This window comes from Primulina tabacum, chromosome 1, assembly GCF_025594145.1.
Source record: "Primulina tabacum isolate GXHZ01 chromosome 1, ASM2559414v2, whole genome shotgun sequence".
Classification (NCBI taxonomy): domain Eukaryota; kingdom Viridiplantae; phylum Streptophyta; class Magnoliopsida; order Lamiales; family Gesneriaceae; genus Primulina; species Primulina tabacum.
The window spans coordinates 34,645,175-34,666,640 of record NC_134550.1 but is presented as its reverse complement, the minus strand read 5'-3'; the positions used below and the strand labels follow the sequence as shown (position 1 = coordinate 34,666,640).

Here is a 21,466-nt window from a genome sequence, read left to right as displayed (position 1 = left end):
AGTATCTATGGAAATGTAAGATTAATTATGAGAATTTATTTTGGATGCATTCTCTACATAGTTGGATTTAATGATTGAATTGCAGGAATTGAGAATTTTAAGGACCTAATTGTAATAAACAATGATTTGAGGACCTAAGTTCAAAAATAAAATTCTAAGGGACTATTTTCGAATTTACCAAATTTTGGGATTAAATTTCGAGTTCGAGAATCTAAAAGTTTAATTAGGTAAAGATGGAAAATTTTATGGGGACAATGATGCAAATTTCGAAGAGTTGTAGGGCCAAAATGTAAATTTGGAGAACTGTAAGGGTCAGATTGCAATTTTCAAAATTTTAAGGATTAAATGCGAACTTTTCAGGAATTGGAATTTTAAGTATTTATAAGAATGTAAAACGTGTGATGGGAATTAATTTTGGGTATAATAAACTTAAAACTGTTGAACCTTATGATACGAGAAATCTATAAAAATGAAATTGGGAATACTGAGGACTAATGGGTAATTGTGGAACTTTCGAGATTTAAGGACAAATTGGATAATTTTTGAGGAAATTAAGAATTTATGTTGCAATTTTAAGAAATTTTGGGGACTAGTTTAGAAGTAAGTGATAATCGAATTATTTAAATGATTGGAATTTTTGATGATTTCGATTTGAAGAGATATTTGGAACTTTGAGATATCTGGGTTATAATATTATAAGAAATGGTAATCAAAGACACTGTAGGATGAATCAATCTTGGGCTTGAAAATTTAAGTGTTAGTAAAATAATGTTGTGCCAAATTAAGAATTTAAAGTGATGACAATTTAAGGTGAAGTTGATCAATTAGTTAAGTTATAATAGTAGACATTGAGCTAACAAAATTTTGGGAACCTAAGTTTGATGTATTATAATTTTTAATCGTGATCTTAAGAGTTAAAATTATACCTTTGTTTGAATTTAATTTTTCTAGAAAGTTAGATATGATTGTTGGTTAAGATATTTGATAGAAGCATGTAAGAGGTGAGGTAGACACCTTGTCTTGAGGAATTTTGAAGGTCATTAACAAACTTGGGACTAAACGGATATGCGTATTGGAATTATTTTATTCAAAGCTATTTGGATTAGGTAAGTTTAAATTTCAAATTTATGGGATATTTGTTCATACGGAAATTTTGAGTGAAATAAAAACAAAAGGGAATTAGTTGTGTTCAATATAAGTTATCAATTGATGAATATTAAAATTTTTTTTATCAAGTAAGGAATCTAAAAGCTTGATATGGGGATTCTAGAATTCTATGGGTTATAAGCGAAATTGATTTATTAAAGTTAGTCTAATGCTACCATGGGCTAACTTATTAAGTTTATATGCTAGAATTAAGTAAGCATTAAGGATACACAAGAATGCGACACTTGTTTCAATGAGGAAAGTCCAGAGTCTTAGGCCTCAACTATATTGTAATTGGAAAGAAAATGGTTAAAGCATATAATTGAGACTTGAAGGGCTTTAAAATATTGGTAGAAGGTCGATGTTGTATAATTGGGTTTTATGGATTAACGTTATTTGAGGTTTAAGATTTGCAACAATTTTATATTTGGGGTATACTCGTAAATAGTTAAGTTATATAAGTTTGGACTGTAAGATAAAGATTCGATTCAAGGATCTTAGACTAATTTTGTTATGGAGCTGAAATAAGATTTAACTTTTAAGTGTATCACCGAGGATAGAAGTTGATCAGTAACCTTTGGTGCTAAGAGTCTTTAAGTTGAACTGCGTAAATGCTAATGTAATAGGTCGTTGAACATTACGGGTATAGTATAAGGAAGGTAAGACATGATAAGTTTGAACCACCAATTCTAATATTGGGAACGATGAGAAAAGTCAGAATTCGAGGTCATAGTAAAGTAAAGCTAAGTTACCATAAGTCGTTTTAAGTTGTGATTCACAAATGAGATTTTTGGTAGGCAATCTAATTAGGATTGAAGAAACGTAAAGACAGCCTAGGACTTAATTTTTATCAGAGTAGCGCAACGGTAGCGTGGATTGCTGGGATAATAGAATTAAGAATATAAACTTTTTGATTATCAAGGATAAGCGAATTTCGAGAACGAAATTCAATTTAAGGGGGGTAGATTGTAACGTCCCGAAAATCAGATTACGTATAAGACATGCATAATTAATGTTATTTAAATTAAAATGATTTTTATGCATGAGAGTTTAAATTCATTCTTTTAAATTTATTGAGTCGTGATTATTTATTTTAAAAAAATAGATGTTTAGTTTTATCTTTTCAGCATAAATACGCGAGGCCGGACCGGAGTTTGGAGATTAAATATAAGATTAATAATAAGAAAAATATTCCTAAATTTAAATTAAGTCAAGGAATAATTTAATTTAAAGAAAAGAATGTTTTAGGATTTATTAATTAATTAGAGCTAAGTTATTAAATAAGTACTTTAGGTTAATATTTAACTAAAGCTTAAATTAAAATATGTAAACAAGTGGGGATAAATTAATCTAGGTATAATATAGTCAAGAAATTAATCATAGCATTTGAATATTTAAATTTGAGATCATGAATGCCATGCAATATTCTAAGCCAAATTTAATGTGTAAATTCACTAAAATATATAATGAGAGTGCTAAACTTTAAGCAATTAAAATACAAGATTTAAACAATAAAATACCATGCAAATTAGCAATAATAATTTTGAGTCCAACATTTAAAATAATTCAAAGGTTAGTAACACCCCATTTAAACCACTCCTAATTACACTTCATGGTGTATTCATTTACCCTCTTAATTCACAAAGTAATGGAAATTCAAATATTATAGCACACCACATTCATCCTCATCTTACTACCTAGCATACCAACGTGTATATGCAACAAAAATGAGGGAAAAGAATAGGCTAGCAAGGAATAAGAAAACATTTCAAACCATTCCACTTCTTGAGTTGTAACCTCCCACCTTAATGCATGTTATGACCCATTTAACACTACTTATAACATTCATCTTCATCACCTACATATCCTACACCTATATGCTCGAAAATATCAAGAGAAACCAGCTGCCATAGTCGTGTAAGAATAGCAGCAATAATAAGGAAAATAATGAAGAATCCTTCGGCAGCAAGGGGTGAAGGGGAATCAATTCAATCCCATTCAACTTCTTGCACTTGTAACTCTCCACCCCTTTAACACCTCCTATATCATACACCTTCATCCCTAACATCAACTACACCCCTACATTCGAAATATCAGAAAGAACAAGCTGCTAAATTCGAGAGAACAACAGCAGAAACAAGAAGGAAAAGCCAACTCCGATTCCGTCGCATCGTATTGTCGTTTTGATTTGTTTTATTCAAAACAACTTCCAGGCATGTATATGTTGTTTCTTTGCTCTTCAATCAAGTCCTATAAATATTTTTAAACATTATATGTTAAAGATTCATGAGGCAAAACGAAATTATGGCAGCAACATTTTCGAAAAATCTGCACAGGTTCTCGGAATTGGCTTATGTTTTTGTTTGAGATGTTTCTTGTGATTTCAGGAGTTGTTTCGGTTCCAGGCTCCCAAGGCTGATTATAGGCATGATTTACAGTATGTTAGGGGTTTTTTGGTTCATGTGTTTCAGTCCATAAACTCAAGAACGAAAGAATGACAGCAACTTTCCCTTAGGTGCAATAATGAGTCACGGTTTTGGTCATTTGGGTGGTTAAGGTGTGTGTTCTAATCTTGGCTATCCTAGGGACTATAGCCATGGTTACAACCCTCACTTACCATGTCTAGGACGTGACCAAGGTGTCCTTTCAAGGTTTGGTTCATGGTTCCCTCAAAATTTTTAAACAACAACACAAGTGCATATTTCGGTCTTTCCATTTCCTGTGTGAGTGTGTTTCGGTTTTGGGGTGTGGTTGTTTTGTGGTTGGCTTCTAGCCCTTAGTCATGGTCGAATCCATGCCTTAGGATGTTGGTAGGAGTCTTTGGGTGGTGGTTCAAGCCCTTGGTCATTAAATTTCAGAATTTCCCCTCAAATACACAAGCTGCTCCTGCTGTAATTTGACAGCAACTTGCTATTCGGTTCATGAGGTTGGTTTGAGTTCTTGGCTAGCTTTTAGCCCATGGCCTTGGACTGGAGAGTACCTCAATGAGTTAGGAAAGTCATGTTTTTGGCCGTTCGTGATTCGGTCGAGTTTAGAGGTCGTACGAGAATTTACGGTGAAAGGTGCCAAAATGACTCTCGAAAGAGTGTTTTATGTTTTTGGATTCATTTCACCTATTTTCGTTTTTTACAGTTAGTATGCATATTTTTCAGTATGTTTGGGGTATTTTTAATCATGGTTAAACGTCGGTTTAATGTTGGTTCGGGTTGGGACGAAGCCATGGTTAAAAATCAAGTTGTTGGTCCGAATCGTCTCGTTTTTGGTTTTATTTTTAAAATTTTGTCAAGTTAAGATTTATTGCATGTGTCACATATTAGTAGTAAGTCGCAGCAAGCCTGAGAACGATCCAACTCATCCGGTAAAAATAAGGTTATAATTATATTACGTGCATAAAAATATAAAATGTTTATTTTTGAGATATATGCTATATGTCTTGTGGCCACCTTATGCTTATGGGTTTGGAAGTCGGTAGGCGCAACCGAGGACCTCTCCGCCCGGTGACTTACGACCGGTTTATGATTATGTATGGGTACGGACATCCAGTCCAAGGGCTGTGATTGATCTCTACCGCCCAGTATACTGTGGTTTAGTCTGATCAGGCGCTTACGTTATGTTATGGGCCACTTGCTTAGAAACATTATCTCTACCAGAAAATTATGATATGACATGTCAGAGCTCTATTGAGCAAAGCTTTTACATATGATTTTCAGATATGCACGTAGTTATAATTATTCATGACACGATTTTCACCGTACGCTTTACGATACCATATTTTTACGTTGCATGGGATTTTAATATATATATTTACTTGTTATACACGATATATACATGTTGAGTCTTTAGACTCACTAGACTTGATTGTTGTAGGTATTGATGAGGTCGAGACTGCGGGCGGAGACCAGTGAGCGATCTTGGGACATCAGTAATAAACCCGAGGACCTCATGATTTAGTTTATGAACCTTTTATTATTCAAACTCAATTTTAATACGTTGGATTATTTTAAGTTGATGTTTACGTTGGATTAATTTTAAACTGTTTGTTTGAAATTAATATTTGCTTCCGCTGTTATTTTAAAGTTAAAATTATTTACATGTTTATTTTATAAATTGGGCAAGTTATTTAATTATTTAGAAAAATTTTAATAATTCCGCAAAAAAAAATTATGAATACGAAATACGGGCCTTTACAGATCAGCTAGTTACTTAAAAACTCTAACATATAAATATCATTCATAATACATTTTTAGGACTTGCTCCAGCAACTCGGATTATTAATCAAGCCTAAACTGTAAGTTATCAGGTGAGGAAATTACTATTCATTCTTCTATTAAAGCCTTTGGCATTTGGCATGAGAATTTCAATAACATTTATTTAATGTTCAAATATCATCCACAGTTCATTTCAATTACTGATATATTTTCTTGCATATTTATGAATGGATTGATATACCATTAATGAATGGAGTCATGGACAACGGATTTCGGTCCGGAAATTGAGTCCACTGGACAACGTGGCTTCGGCCCGGAAAATGAGTCCAATGAAAAACGGGTCAAAAGTCTCGGGTATATGGTTCATCTGAACAACGCGCACCGAATATTTCGGTCCGGAGAATGGTTCACCCGGCTCGTAAAAAGTGCTCAATTAGAGCCACCAATGTTAATTTATGGAATTTTCATTTATCTATTATTTCATTGCATATCATTCATAATATCTAAATTGTTATGCCTATTATTTCATGCATAAAATGATGAAGTGTTATTTAAAAACCATATACTAATTTAAACTCACTAAGTCCTCAAAGACTTAACCCTCTGTTTCTTTTCGTCTATTGTAATTTCCAGACATAGGAACCCCCGAATTGGAACAAGAGGAAAATAACTGAAGCTGAAATAAGATCATTTGAAAGTTGGGATGATCTGTTTATAAATGAATGTTAAACTTCCGCTGTAACATAATTGTACATATGAATGTTAAACTTCCGCTGTAAAATAATTGTACATATTTGAAATAAGAATGTAAATATTTGTAGATAATCTTTAAATTATAGTAGAAAATATTTAAATTTTTATCTACAATATCTTTCTAATAATAATAATGGTAAAAATAACAATAGAAGTTCAATAAAGAAAGATTGTAAAAAAATGTGGCACTTAGTAAGGGAATAACTAAGAATTCCTAAACCGGGCGCCACAAAATAATTATTGTAATTATTTAATATACGGTGTATTTAAGTTTGATTTTTGAAAATGAGCCTTGGTTGGGTATTTTTACTCGTCGGGTCACATTTTTATCCGGTACGCAATTTTTAACGATTCAGAGGACTTTTTGAGGGTTCGGGCAATATTTTCAAAAACGTACCAAAACGAAATATTTTTCGGGAGTGTATTTGGGCTTGATGGATTTATTTTAATACTTAATAGGCCAAAAAATCTTTTAATCCATTTAATTCTAATTAGAGGCCCATTAATGTACTTTATTTTGACTTAAACCTAATTAATTAAACCCTAAACCTAATACCCTCTAGTGGCCGCCCCCTCCCCTCATTCAGCAGCCTCCATCCTCACGTGAAACAAGCAGCATCTCGGTTTTTTCTCTCAAGTTTTCAAGAAAGCTTCTTCCCCGCCTCTCCGGTGCAAAGTCCTACGCGCGTATCTTCGAGTTTTTGAGCGTATAAACGTTAAGGCACGCTATGTATCTTCCTTTAAGGGTGTCAATCGGGTCGAGTGGGTAGGGTTTCGGGTCAACCCGTGAATTTTTTTATTTTTTTTATTCAACCCAAACCCGAAGCAACCCGAAAATCCCTAACCTGAACATGAACCCGTCTAACCCGAATTTTATTTATTTTTTAAAAAAATTAATGAAAAAAATTCGAAAAAATAAAAAATAATAATAATATTTTAATTTAAACACATAATAACAAAATTTCCGATTTAAATTTGAAAGTTTAATTGTAGAAAATTAAAGTATATTTACTAAATCAAATAAACAATTGTTAAAAAAATAAAAAATATACAAAATAAATATTAAATGATGAAAATTTATCATATAAATATACAATAAATTTTGTTCAAACATACCATATATAAAAATATAGGTAATATTTTCAAAAAAAAAGTTTTCGGGTCAACATGCGACCCGACCCGACCCGACCCGAAACCCGTCTAACCTGGCACTAACCCGAATCCATCCAACCCGAACCCGACCCGAACCCGAAAAACACCAACCTGAACCTGATTTTTTTCATATCGGGTTGACGGGTCATGTTGCATTTTGACACCCCTATCTTCCTTTCTCATCATTCATGCTGTAAATATACAGTTATGCGTGCCATGTATGAAGGTTTCATATTTTTGCATGTTAAATCATTTAAGCATTCGGTTTGTCATAAATCTGCATGTTTACGCATACAACTCACGTTTTTATGATTCTTGTGCAAGGGGACTGTCGAGTTACGTTGCTAAGGAGCTTTATACATCAAGTAAGATGGTGTCTAAGTGCTGGAGTCGAAACTTGGTTGGTCTAGGTGAGGGCCGAGCGCTTTTGTTGAATACCCTAGCAGCTAGGCGACTAGATCGAGAGGCTGTCGTGCGTCGGCTCTTCAAGGGTCGTCCCTAGTCCTGGACCAAACCCTGGTGGGTCTGAGCCGTGGCCTAGGATGGATCGAATACGGCTGGAGTTAGTGAAGAGGTCGTTTGAGCGAAAGGTGCTAAGGTTGTTCTCGGTTGGGGCATTGTGGGTGGTTAGCGGTCGTGTGCGTCGTGCAGTGTGCATGGGGCTGTGAACTTGGGTTAGGTCTGTCCATAAGGGTCCTAAGGTGGGCTAGGAAAGGTTTTTCCAGGGCTGGAACGAGCTGGTAGGGCCTAGGGTCGAAGGGTTGCACGTTTGGTGGACTAGGGTTGAAGTCGTGAGACGCTAGAAATTTCCAGCAACCTTTAGGCGTTGATCGTAGGTCATACGTGGTCTTGAACGTGTGGTTTAGGGGCTGGAGATGTAGCTTTAAGTCATATTTCAAGTTGGGAAAAGTTTGATTGAAATTCGGGTTGATTCGGGTTAAAATCGGAACATCGGTCCAAGTTTTAAAACGAATCGTATAATTTTTAGAACGGTAAATTTTAGAACGGACTCGAGTTTATATCTAAGAAATGCTTAATATTATGTTTTGAGGTGTTTTAAGGAGTTTGGTTGGCTTCGGGTCGAAATTTTGAGGTCCACGGGTAAAATGGTCATTTAGGGTTTCCAGGGGAAAATAGTCATTTTTCACCCAGGTCGATTTTTTAGTCCTGACAGCATTCTGATCACAAATTTATCACGTTTTTAAACGTCATGTAACACGAATTTGATTTTTATGTAATTATGAAAATACGTTGCATGCTTGATTTTAAGTAAAAACTACGCATGTGCATAATTTTGATAGTGATGAAAATGATGATATTTTTGAAGGATATGAGGTGGTTGTGACTGACGATATATGTATACGATGAGCTGTAAGGCCAAGGCTCAGTGGATGGATAATACTGTCGCTGATGTCTCCGCCACCGGGTACTACTGTTGTGTAGATGGATCCATCGAATAGAGTTGATACGAAAGTCACAACTAACGAACTAAATTCGATTAAAGAAAATGAACAAGTATATGATGATATGATAAGATGTTTTGACACGTTATGTTTTTACGATATGTTTACGTGTACGCTTTTAAGATCATGAAAAACATATTTTTATTACAGTAATTATCAATGTTGCTTGTTATGTATATGTATTCGTTATATGTTACAGGTGTGTTGAGTCTTTAGACTTACTGGGTGTGAATGATGCAGGTGAGCAAATTGATCAAGAGATTGGAGGTGTATAAGACTGAGTAGGCGGAGTTGGATGTGCGCACGTGAACTCGAGGACCTTATTTCTCCCGCACATCACGTTTATGAGATAGGAGTGGACATGAATATTTTTACTCATTCATCTTATTATGTTTATTGGTTATAAGAATTTTTACTCGTTCATATTTGTTTTATTTTTTAAAATTACAGTATTTTCATCCGGTAGATGATTACTATTATTTTTGAAAGGTGAAATTTTCGGCAGTGTTGCATGCATGCATAATTTATGAATTTTCGAGAATGAGCCTGAAAAAAAAATTAGTAGCATTTTTTAAGTAGTAGATGTTTCAAGTCTGGTCGCCCTTGATGAGGTTACACTTTGAGCTCTGGTTACAATACCTGTTGATACATAGAATAGCGATTGGATTCTATAACAGTTAGATACTGTTTGTTATTATTAAAATTAAGAATTACTATCCTACAGTTTTCTAGTCTCACTAAAATTTTTTTGAATATATAAGAGTTATTGTTTTTTGGTGTTTGGCTAATTGGATTGATCTATTGGCATGAATTTTTTTTGGCGTTCTCAAAAATTTTATATAATAAAATAGTGGATTTATAGTCTCTCGATTTGAATTCGGGACCTAGAATCGTACCACTAGACCAAATGCCCTTGGAACACTAGACTCGGAGTTTTTATACTTCATTTTAAAATTGTTTTTACACTTTCTCCAAGATATGGCTTTCAGCGCCTTACTCGATTCTAAATCCATGATCAAGTGCTATTCAGACAGCAGTATTAGATTAAGTTTCTTAATATATTCAAAAGATTTTTATAGGTTCAACAAGATTCTACCACAAAGCTTTTCCAGAGAGAGTGTCAAATACAATTTTTTGAAACCTTATATCTAATCGTTTTCATTGGAAACAATAAAAATCGAAGTATTAAAGATCTCGAAGATAATCGAATATACTGAAATGAATTACTGGCTCAAAATTTATGCAAGTCTTCAAATGTATTACAGTCTCAAAAGTTTATCTCATACATAATTTATTGAAAGAAATATTCTTATGAAAGACTATTCAATGTCACAAACTGACGTTGGACTATTCTGCGTTATAAGTTCATGAGTAATGAAAGAAGCAATGTGGTGTTGTAAAAGTGACCTAGTGCTAGTTTTTCAAGCTGACGGATAGAAAATCTAAATTCGAACCTCTATAAATATACGTATTATTTTATGATAGACACGATTGAGTTTACCGATTAAGTTGGCATATTTCATCTTATTCTTCTGTTCAAGCTTGTTTGCACCGGAGGATTTGTTTTCATCACTTTGTCAATTCTACGATTATTGTGAGGATATTAATTTACCATGGAACATAGAAAAAGATTTGCAAATATCATCACTAGTTTTGGCTACTTAACATGTTATGTCTCAGGACGTCTCTATCGAGACTTATTCCATCCCTATTTGTAATATATATATATAAATATATATTACATAAAAAAATATTGTAAATATCTCGTCAATTGATGTTAATAATGCTATTTTTATGGATAAAAGGGAAAATTCAACTACTAAAAAAACATTGAGTTCACACGAAAGCTCGGAACTTGCCATGTGAAGATTCTTGGGCCTTTCATGTGTTACTCATCCACGTTTTCTTTGTTTAATTTGTGCAACTAATTAATGATTTGACTATTATTTAAATTTATATTACTGATATCTTTCATGTACAGTTGGGTTTGATAAGATATATTTGTCATAAAGCTATGTCAAATTCTGTGTTAGTCGCGTAGTGCATATGCCCAATTATTTGGATTATTCCCCGTCACAATATGCATGTCCCATTGTAATGAAACAAAACTGGTTAGGAAATTTACAACATCATTTGTTTGAAAGAAATTTAAATTGTTTTTTCGTCATTTTCCATATCCACTCCAACTTCAAATTCCTTGGAAAACTGGAATTTGTTTGATTAGTAAATTATAACGAGGAAGAGTTAAACAGATATGTGTCTTGGTAAGTAATTGAGTTACTAACAATCAAAGTTATAGGATGATGAAAAAGTTGTCCGAGTTAAAAGGGACACTAAGTTTGAGAATTGTGCAATCTTCCGGTTCGGAAAACATCTTGGAGATTGATTGTTGAGATTTGATATAATATGCGATAATGGGATATTTTAGTTTGTTAATACAGATAACTAATAAATCGAGCCAATGTGATGAAATTTCTAAGCCGATGGAAACTTTTTATTTCTAAACCTTTGGTTGTGCTTTTTCCATGGACGGCTTTTACATATCTTATTTCATTTCGACTTGGCACTTGGAACCGAATTACTGAAAATACTCTTCTGGATTCATGGGATCAGTTGATAATTTCTTGTTCGTTAGATCTTTCACTCGTATTACTTACAATCACGCGATTGCATCGAGTCAATCGTATCATTAACCCTAATCAGATGGTTCTTAGGTTAGTATTCTGATTGGTTTTCAATTATTAGAACATCATCCAAGATTGAAACATTTGAAATTTATTATCACACATATTATTGATAATGTCTTAAATTCTAAGCTTGAATTTAATCTATCCAAACAAGTCAATATCTCACGGTAGCGTCGATTTAGTTTGGAGTGGGAGATTTGATTTGTGAAACAATCAGATAAACAACATGAAACCACATTGATACGACTTGTATACTCAAAAGCCAAAAACACCCAAGAAATTTAGTAAACGAAATGCACAATTAAAGAAAAAGGAGAGTAGCATTTCAAGAAACAAGTCAAATATTATTTTTGAAGGGAAACATATGACAAGCATTAACAACCCTAGCTTAAATGGAAGATAAATGGGGTAAAGATATCCATTTTCCAACTATCCTTTCTTCTTCAAAAGCAAGCATCAAGCAGGCAACAACAGCAAAGAGCAGCCAAACTGCACCAAAAATAGTTCCATTCATTCACATTTTCTATATCAATTCAGCGAATGTGAGTAATCTACAAAACGAAAAGCGGGGAAATTACGATATTCAACAATTTTTTTCCATATATTATTCTGCACTGGCGATTATATTTTTAAACAACCTACTTAGCTCTAAATATTATCCTATGCGTGGTGCTAAAAAAAAAAAAAAAGAGAGTCAAAGAAAGTTATACATGAAAAATATATTTCACCTAAGCAATTTATTTAAACTAATCCTCGTATAAATATTGGTAGCAAAAATTTGGAGATTATTAGATTTCAAATATCTCTATAAATACGTTCCATCTAAATTTGGAGAAGCTTAATCAACAATACATATATAATACTAACGATTATAAATCTCTATGAACTAAAATTTAATTTTCTATAAAAAAAATTTTAAAAATAGATAGATTAGGTAAGTCAATAATAATTAATAAATTCAAATATAGGGCGATAATATTATATGATAATAAAGTTTATTAGATAATCCCTGAAAAAGCGAGCAAAGCCTGGAAAAGGCGCGTGAATACCACCACTACAGAAGAAGCACAAAACCCTCCGCGGGCCGCCCCAACCCTCGTGGGCCACCCACCGACCTGGTGGTCCACTTATCGAAAAACCCCAAAAAATAGAGAAAATAAACTAAAATAAAACCCCAAATTACCCAGATCTGAACATAAAACCAAATCCGCCAATCAATCGAACACGGAAACAACTAAATTGACCAAATCCGAAAAATTCACATGATCAGATCCGTTTACGTACCATCCTTCCATTAACCCCGTGCTACCGGATTGCTTTTGAGGAGGCGGCGCGCCGTATTGAGGCGCGTACTGTGGCGGATATCCCTGGGGTGGGTAGCCCTGCTGCGGTGGGTAGCCCTGCTGCGGTGGATAGCCTTGCGGCGGGTAACCCGCTGGAGGATAGGCATCATTCGGATACGCCTCCGGAGGATATCCTGTAAATAAAAAAAACCCACATAAAAAATCAGATACAAATCTTCAATCAAACAAAAAAAGAAGAGAAAAATCGAAGATCAGATCATCTAATCACTCACCTTGAGGGGGAGGAACACCAACTGGGGGTTGATTCTGGTTGTAGTAACTCATGATCTCGCCTTAGTTTATTATTTTCCTCCCTCTGTCTAAGGTCTGCTCCTTCCCTACTCGGAAGTTCAAAAGTATTTGCTTGTAGAAAGAAAGGGAGAGACACAATCGGGATTGCGATTACTATTTTGTATAATAAAGGCTGGAATGAGTGCGCGTACACCACGCGTAATACATTTATTTTTTATAAAAATTTATGTGAGACGATCTTATGTATTATATTTATGAGACGGATTTTTTATTTTGATCATTAATAAAAAAAATATTATTTTTTAGACTAAAAATATTATTTTTTATTGTGAATATCGTTTATGGTTGACCCATCTCACAGATAAAAATTCGTGAGACTGTCTCAAAAAATACGTATCTTTTACTTTTTATCCTAAGTAAGAATTTCTAAAATCTAATTTTCCAAAGATATTCATTACTGCTTCTTTTATAGATTAGATAGATTATCTTAGATAATTAAAGTTGAAACAAAATTATAAAAATTAATAATTAATATTGTATGATAAAATATATATTGTTTTGTATGATTTTACTGTACAAGATTTATTATATATTTTTCGAGATAACGAACAAAATACTCTTGTATTTATTTTAAAATCCGGAATCATTAAAACTTCAACCAACATACTGTACACAAGCATATGAGAAATTTTTGTTGTCCAAATTATTAATTGAAACAATACCTGAATGAATTTTGACTCACAGTCTCTACTTTTTATTAAAGTTTAGATAATCATAAAAAGCCTTCTCCTGCGTAAGTTTTTCTGACCCTTTCGTCGTAACTCGATAATATTTTTCTCTCTCAAAATCAATCAACGTCTCCAACAAAACCGTTCCACATAATATTTTATTCTTATACTCTCCACGATTCTCTCTAGGCTCATGTTTTTTTCCCTATTCCATAATTTCTCTCAGATATATTTCACAAAATACCGATTTCTTTTCTCTTAATCTCTCTGGTTGTTGGTTTGGCTTCACGAATTTCAATTCAATCTTTCACAGAATGTAAGTTTCCTTCCTCTTAATCTCTTTAATTCTTGGTTTTGATTTACAAATTTTTAAATACGATTATCTTACCGTTTATGCTCACTACCTTTACCCAAATCTTCTCAATTTGTAGCTGAAACGTTATTCTTTGCCCTTTCACATTGGTCTGTCGAATGCAAACCTTTTACAAAATGTAAGTTCGCAAATATCTTCCTCTCAGCTGCTCTCAACCGATGTGGTTGTTATTCGTTTCGATTTCCGCATATGAGTAATGAAATTTGAATGTTAAATTTGATTGAGGTATTGTAAGGTCCAAAATTAAGGTGACGTAATCCAATTGCATGCAAATCTAAGAAATATGAAAAATAGTTAATTAATTGATTTTAATTGCTTAAATGGTTATGTGACATGCATTATTAGAAGTTAAATAGGAAGACTGAGGGCTGAAAAATAGTAAAATATTTTTATTAAATAATTAATTTTATTTATTTAAAATATGAGTGATGATTTTTCATATTTTTGAAAATAAGGAGTTTTGAGGTGATTTTATACGCCGGGACGTATATTTTATCGATGTCGGTTTTTCAACAAAAATACGAACTTTTTGGCAACCCAGCTAATAAATTCACAAACTTATTTTAACAAAACTATTTTTATATTTTAATTAAACTTTGATCAAGCACTAATGAGCCTAATTACATTTTTAATGAGCATAAACTTAATTAAGGGATTAATTAAGTATTTAAAGTAATAAACATCACCCAAAACCTACCTACTACACGGCCTCACACTCAAAATCAGATTCAAATCCCTCCCCAACATCACACGTACACACACATCTTTTGGAAGAGGAAAAAAATCGAAGCTTCAAGAATTTGTCAAGCCTAGGCTCTCCTCATCGCCGTTCTTCGTCGTCAACGTGTATTCGTGCGTTTTACATGACATATATCTCCTTTTTCTCGTCTATCACATCGTACTATCGTTTTTAATTACGTTATTTGAAAACATGTGTTCTTATTATGAATTTTCGGATTTTTGCATACACATGAGTCAAACTAATGGTTTTATGTTCCAAATCACGTTCTTTATGTACCAAGGGGGTGCCATGATGTTAAGTTATGAACAAACAAAGATTTTACATGAATTAGAGTCCTAGACACACACCAAACCCACGACAATCACAAAAGAAATAAGATGGAATCGAGTTTGTGGTCTTGGGGTTCATGGGGTTCGGTTTCATGGTTGAGGGGCTGGCTTGGTCTTGGCTTACGGTCAAGGCTGGCCAGGGATGGGGTTCAGTCGAGGGAAGAGTCCTAGCCAAGCTAAGACTCGAGTAGGAGGGCTGGGAGGAGTTCTTGCTAACAAGGACTCCTACCCGAGAGCACCTACGCAGCGCACAGCTTGCGCAGATGGTGCAGGGAGATGGCCTCAATTCAGGGCTCAGGGGCTGGGCTAGGGTGAAACTTTAGGGTCCTAGGAAGGTGAACTAGAGGTTGGTTCAGGGGCTAGGGCGTCGGCTAGGTTCCTTAGTTCACAAACTTAGAGTCCATGCATGTTGGATCTCTCGGCAGCTGCATGTTCATGGGAAGGGAGTCACGTTTTCGAGTTGTGGTCGGATCCTATGGGTTCCAAGGGTCCAGCAGGGTGTCTAAAGGGGTTGGTCAGGGTTAGGACCAGCTTGGCTCGAGGGTGGCTCGTAGGAATCAAGCCATGGCTCAGGTCCAAACTTTAAGGGTCGAGTTAGGGTTTTAAAGGAGCAAAATAATTGAAAAATGGCTCACGGGGGTCGAGTCATGGTTCACGAGTGCTAAAATATTATAAAAAGTCTAATTTTTAAATTTAGGAATTTTATTTTAAAAGTTTGGGATTTTTCGGGATTAAAACGCCTTCAAAACGACTAATTACGAATTAATTAAAAAGTCTAGTATTTATGCTAAATAAAATTATGAGAATTTTAATTTAGGCCAAAATAATTATTTGGGTCATGTTAGAGTTAATGAAATCAAGAAAAAGTCAAAACCGAGAAATTTTACGTCTAGGGGTAAAACGATCATTTTACACCTAAAATTAGTAAACGTCGTGGCAGTGCTCTGAATGCTGTTTTTATGATTTTATGATTATTTCGAATTGTTTATGAAATTTACATTATTAAATTGTGATTTTTAAATGTCCATGGATTTTTATGATTTAAGGTTGACGTTTAAAATATATGTGCATGCTTGGTTTCAAAAGAAAAACAATATATATGCATTATTTTTTAAAGTGATGAAAATGTAAAACGTTGAAGGAAGTGAAGTAATTGTTACTATTGAGGATATGAGGATTTGAGGTAAGAATGTGAATATCGTGAGGGAAAAGGCACTAGAGGGAGCCCATTTAAGGGAAAAGGCCCCAGAGGGAGCCCATTTATGGGAAAAGGCCCCAGAGGGAGCCCATTTATGGGAAAAGGCCCCAGAGGGAGCCCGACGATCGTATTTTCATTCGATGAGGATAGGCCAAGGCTCAGTGGACGAGAAATCGTCGCTGATGTCCCCGCCGCCCAGTATTGTGGTTATATGTTGATGGATCCATCGACATTTTGAGGATGAGAAAAGTCACAATTAACAATCTAAATTCAATGAAAGGGAAAATGTTTATGATCATGATAAAAGGATACATGTTATGAATGAGGTAAATGAAAAATGTTGAGGTTTATGTTATGCATGTCATGGAAATGTTATTTTTACGTAAAAGTATCTTTCACTGTTGCATGTGATTTTATACGTATTACTTGTTATCAAGATTATGGTGTGTTAAGTCTTTAGACTCACTAAGTGTGATGGATGCAGGTGAGTTTGATGGAGGTCTTGATGGTTGACCTGACTGGACTGAAGGTGCACACGACCCGAGGACAAGCGCTTCTACTTTTCCGCAATTATGATTTATGATTACGATTTACGTTAAAAGATTTTTTAGACTATTTATTTATGCTTTTGAGTTATTTTTGAGAGAATGATATTTTTCACGTTTATTGCTTATTAGGTTTGGTAAAACAATTGACGATTTCGTGATTTTTAAATACTAGTTGGTTGATGTTTTATTTTAAAGTGGGCAAAATATTTTATAAAAATATTTTCATGTATTGGTAAAGGTTCGGCCGTTTCATGTTATGTTTTAAAAAAAAATATTTTTTTAGCACTTTTTAATATTAAGAAAGGCAGACGTTTCAGGTATAATATTTTTTGTTGAATTTCGACTTCTAATTCAATCAAATTGCGTTTAATGTCTGGTTGAAACGACATGTTTCACTTTTATGTTAGTGAATTCGAAAACCACATTCAAACATTAAATCAAATTTGTCGATGTTACAACCAGACATCAAATCAAATTGCGTTTCGACTTCTCATTAATAACTTATTCAAAATGCGTTTTTATGTTTATTGGAAAACTGAAGCTGGTCTCTTGATGATTTGTTTAGATTTTGTTTACTGAGGATGGTGATGAATTTTGTTGGAATTTTATCGAGTTGAGGCATAAATGATAATATGAAAATGCCACTTGAGTTTGTTTTGCCAGTGAGTTTAGCGGTGATGCCATCACATAACTTGACCATAGAATTGTAATCAGATTAAGTGATCGTTTGTATTTCTTAATAAGTTCTGATGTTTATTGGAAAATTGAAACTGAAATTTGAATGTTGAGACACATTCTACGATTTATACTTCATTTAATTATATATATAGCTTGAGACAGATTCTCTATTAATCCGGAATCAGATTTTGCTAATTTTTATAAGAATCGTAATTTTTTTTTTAATTTGAAGCATCTAAGAATCATATTCATTTCAGTAATGTGTGCTAAGGACCAAGAAGAATATAGTGGCAGATGCTTCTAGGATTTGGCGTTCCAAACGCATGTTGAATCATCTCTTTCAAAAAGCAATGGCATCAACTCCCAGAAGAAGATTTGGCTACAATAATTTTGTGAAAATTGATGGAAGATTTTATTATCCTTATTTTAAAATTTTAGATAAATTCATATATAAACGATTTTAGATCGATTCTTTTAAAATTCATGATGCCAAATACTTACATAAAGGTGCATTTTGATGATTTCAAATACATTTTTTTATGATTTCAAATACTTAACATAGCATAACACATGTGTTATACATAACATACAATCATGTTGAATTTGATTGAGGTATTGTAACATATGCGCGTATGCTATTAATTGTATGCTTTTTTCATTTTTGTTCTAGGATTCTTTGTGAATAGCTGGATGTATGTTGTTTTTAAAAAATCAGATGGTGGGTGAAAGGTCTAAAATACGATAACGTAACCTAATTGTAACGTCTCGAAAATTTGAAGGTCCACGTGAGCCACATGCATGCAAGTTATCAAATTCTTATGTATCTTAATTAAATTATTTTAATTGCATGAAGTGATTATGGTAGTCATGTTTATATGTTTCAAATGTAGTTTTACTAGAATGCATAAAAATTGTGTTTTAAATGTTATTCGAGACGCGATCGAGGAACGGAGACTGGAGACTGTAAAGGAAAAATATTTTTATTAAATGATTATTTTTAATATTTAATATATGATTTATTTTATTAGGTATTTTCTAAAATGATGTATTTTTACGCGTAGAGTCGTATTTTAAACCGACAATCAATCTTTGACGAAAATATGGACTTTTTGGAGACTCGGTTATTATTTTCGAAAAGAAACCTAAACAAAATATTTTAATTATTATCTAATGGGCTTAATGGACCTAATATATTATGATTAATAGGTCTATGCTTGTACCATGTATTTTATATGTTAAATAAGCCCTAAAACATTAAAACCTATACACTACAACTCACGCACAAAACCTAGAGGAACTAGGAATCTTTCTCCCCTCACCCCACACGATCACAAGCCACACCACAAGGCTGCTACAGGTGAATATTGAAGAAAACAATTCAGCAAGGCTTCACCCCGCGTCTTTCCGCCAATGTCCCTCGTATCACAAGTTGTTTTTCGAGCGTGAAATATGCAAAGGCACGCTTTAATCTTCCTTCAAACATATGTCACACCATATTATATATATTTAATTATGTTTGCATGAAAAATAAGATGCACCACTTGTATTTTCGTTTTTATGGCTAAATATGCATAAAACTAGAGTTTTCATTTTCTAAAACTCTTGCTAATGATGCAGAAAGGGGCTGCCATGGTAGAGATACTTGAAGGGATGTTTTTCCTCATGTTTAAGGGTCCCTAGGTGCACGTCTAAAGGCTGGAAAAGTAAGGGTAATAGGATGAACTAAAATAGGGTTTTCATGGGACCAAGGGTTGCGTTTTTGGCCCTAGGAAGAAGCAGGCTGTTAGCTGCTGTAGGGACGTGATCAAGGGTCCTATTAGGGTCTAGTCATGGTTCTAGACGGCTCAAGGGAAGGCTGGTGCGAAGCCTAGGAAGAAGTCGCGCATGGCCTTTATGTCACGGCTTGAGGGCTGTGGCTTATAGGCTGGTTATGTTCCGTCCAGTATGGTCCCTAGGGAATGGTCATGGTCCTAGGATGGTCAGCCAGGCTCTGGATGGGTTGGATAAGGACTAGGGTCTAAGGTGTCATGGGATGGTTAAGCTAGGGCTCGAATAAGATAGGGCAGAAATTTAGCAGATGGTCTAGGCTTGTTCGAGGGTCTTAATTGGCTTGATTTGGGTTGTATTTGGTATAGTTAGGTGTTATTAAACTTTTAGTTCAAGTTTGGTTAAGTTTTGAGTCAACACGAGTCAAAATCGGGATGTACGTCTGAATTTAAATACGAATTGAGAAATTAGCCGAGAAGCTTAATTTTACTTCTAAGAAATATTTATGGGCATAATTTAAGGTGATATGTTAAGTTTGGAATGATTTGGGTCATCTTTTTACGGTGCGTTTGGTAGAGGTGATTAGGTAGGTTTATTTTTTTAACCCACCTAATCACATGTTTGGTAAGAGTGATTATTTAACAAAGACTATCTCTCCTATGAATGATTAGGTTATATTAGATGTGATAAAATAATCACTTATCACCCCATATGATTATTTATCCCTCTCTTAATCCATCCTATTTTTCCAATTTTACCCTTCTCCTAAATTCAAACTCACCACCACTCCCTACACCGACCGCCGGTCGTCCGCCGCCGCCGATCGCCGACCATCGCCGCCGTCGACTGTCGCCGAACGCCGCCTCCTGCCGACCGTCGCCAACCCTCGCCTCCGCCGACCACCGCCGCTGCCGTCGCCGACCGCAGCCGCCTCCGTCGACCACCCCCTCCTCGTGTCGGCCGACCGCTGGCCGATAGCCGGACCGCCGCCACTTCCGTCCGGCCAACCACCGTCGACCACCGCCACAAAACTGGAAGGGCAATTTTGATAATTCATCAAAAGATTATTATTTATCTCATTCTTAAAAATCATACCAAACATAATATTATTTTATCCTTATCTACTTCAATCATTCTTTTTATCATTTCTCACTTAATCATTTCATTATTTTATCCTCCAAACCAAACGTAGCCCTTAAGGTCTAAGGATAAATTGGGAAAGTTAGGGTTTCAAAGGTAAAATGGTCATTTTACACATGAAAAATGTTAGACGTCCTGGCACTGCCCTGAATGCTGTCATAAATGTTAAAATATTTATTTTAAACGTTTATGGACTTTTGTGACAATGCTAAAAGACATGTTGCATGCTTGGTTTAAAGGAAAAAATGTTTTATATATGCATGGATTTTTATAAGTGATAAAAATATGAAAAGTTGACATAGGTGAATTGATTGTTACTAATACGATGATACAATGATATTGTAAGGTCTAGGAAATTCGAGCTACGTAACCTGAGTGCATGTAATCTAGGTTTTTTATTTAAAATATGTTATTATGATTTTTACGCATTTTATTGCATGGGTATTGCATGGTTAAGTGTGTATTTCATTGGTTGTTAAAGTTTCATGCGTTAGGGTTTTAAATTGTATTTCGCGCTCAAACGAGTAAAGGAGAATGATGATAATCAGGAATAATATTTTTATTGAATAGTTATTTTTAATTATTTAATATATGGTGTATTTAATTATGATTTTTGAACATGGTCCTTGATTGGGTATTTTATTCGCCGGGTTATATTTTTAGCCGGTACGCAAATTTTAACGATTTGGAGGACTTTTTGAGGTTTCAGGCAATATTTTCAAAAATTTATCAATTTTTCGGGAGTGTGTTTGGGCTTGACGAGTTTATTTTAGTGCGTAGTGGGCCCAAAACTCTTTGTTGGAACTTTTCAAGTTCGCAATCTTAATTTTGATGATAACAAAACTTGTTAATTATGTTACTAATAATCTACCTTAATGGGCAGCATCTAGGATCACTCACGAGCTGTTTACATTGCAAGATGAAGACCTAACTGATCGCACAAACTGAATCAATCTAAC

The 21,466-nt window shown here is 34.3% G+C and overlaps 1 protein-coding gene and 1 long non-coding RNA gene across 3 annotated transcripts; one reads left to right on the top strand and one right to left on the bottom strand.

The window, feature by feature from the left end:
- Positions 1–11,627: 11,627 nt before the first annotated feature.
- On the bottom strand, positions 11,628–13,158 carry LOC142543889 (protein CYSTEINE-RICH TRANSMEMBRANE MODULE 13-like). 2 transcript variants are annotated; one of them, XR_012819929.1, is made up of 4 exons: positions 12,986–13,158; positions 12,694–12,886; positions 11,755–11,898; positions 11,628–11,723 (listed from the first exon to the last, which is right to left on the bottom strand). XR_012819929.1 is itself a non-coding variant. In XM_075651162.1 (3 exons), exons 1-3 carry the CDS (start codon positions 13,035–13,037, stop codon positions 11,853–11,855), a joined length of 291 nt encoding a protein of 96 aa, XP_075507277.1. In that variant the 5' UTR covers positions 13,038–13,158; the 3' UTR covers positions 11,690–11,852. The 2 variants fall into 2 exon arrangements, 1 of the variants encoding a protein (XP_075507277.1); XM_075651162.1 differs by having other exon boundaries at positions 11,690–11,898.
- Positions 13,159–13,907: 749 nt separating this feature from the next.
- On the top strand, positions 13,908–17,106 carry LOC142518760 (uncharacterized). The gene is made up of 3 exons (XR_012813641.1): positions 13,908–14,048; positions 14,164–14,223; positions 16,859–17,106. It is a non-coding gene; the product is annotated as an uncharacterized LOC142518760 (long non-coding RNA).
- The last annotated feature ends 4,360 nt before the right edge of the window (positions 17,107–21,466 follow it).

Coding starts and splice junctions, on each gene's coding strand:
- LOC142543889 (XM_075651162.1), bottom strand. CDS start 13,037: ATGAGTTACTACAACCAGAATCAACCCCCAGTTGGTGTTCCTCCCCCT. Junction 12,887..12,985: donor TGGTGTTCCTCCCCCTCAAG/GTGAGTGATTAG, acceptor TTTTATTTACAG/GATATCCTCCGGAGGCGTAT. Junction 11,899..12,693: donor ACGGGGTTAATGGAAGGATG/GTACGTAAACGG, acceptor TTTTTGGTGCAG/TTTGGCTGCTCTTTGCTGTT.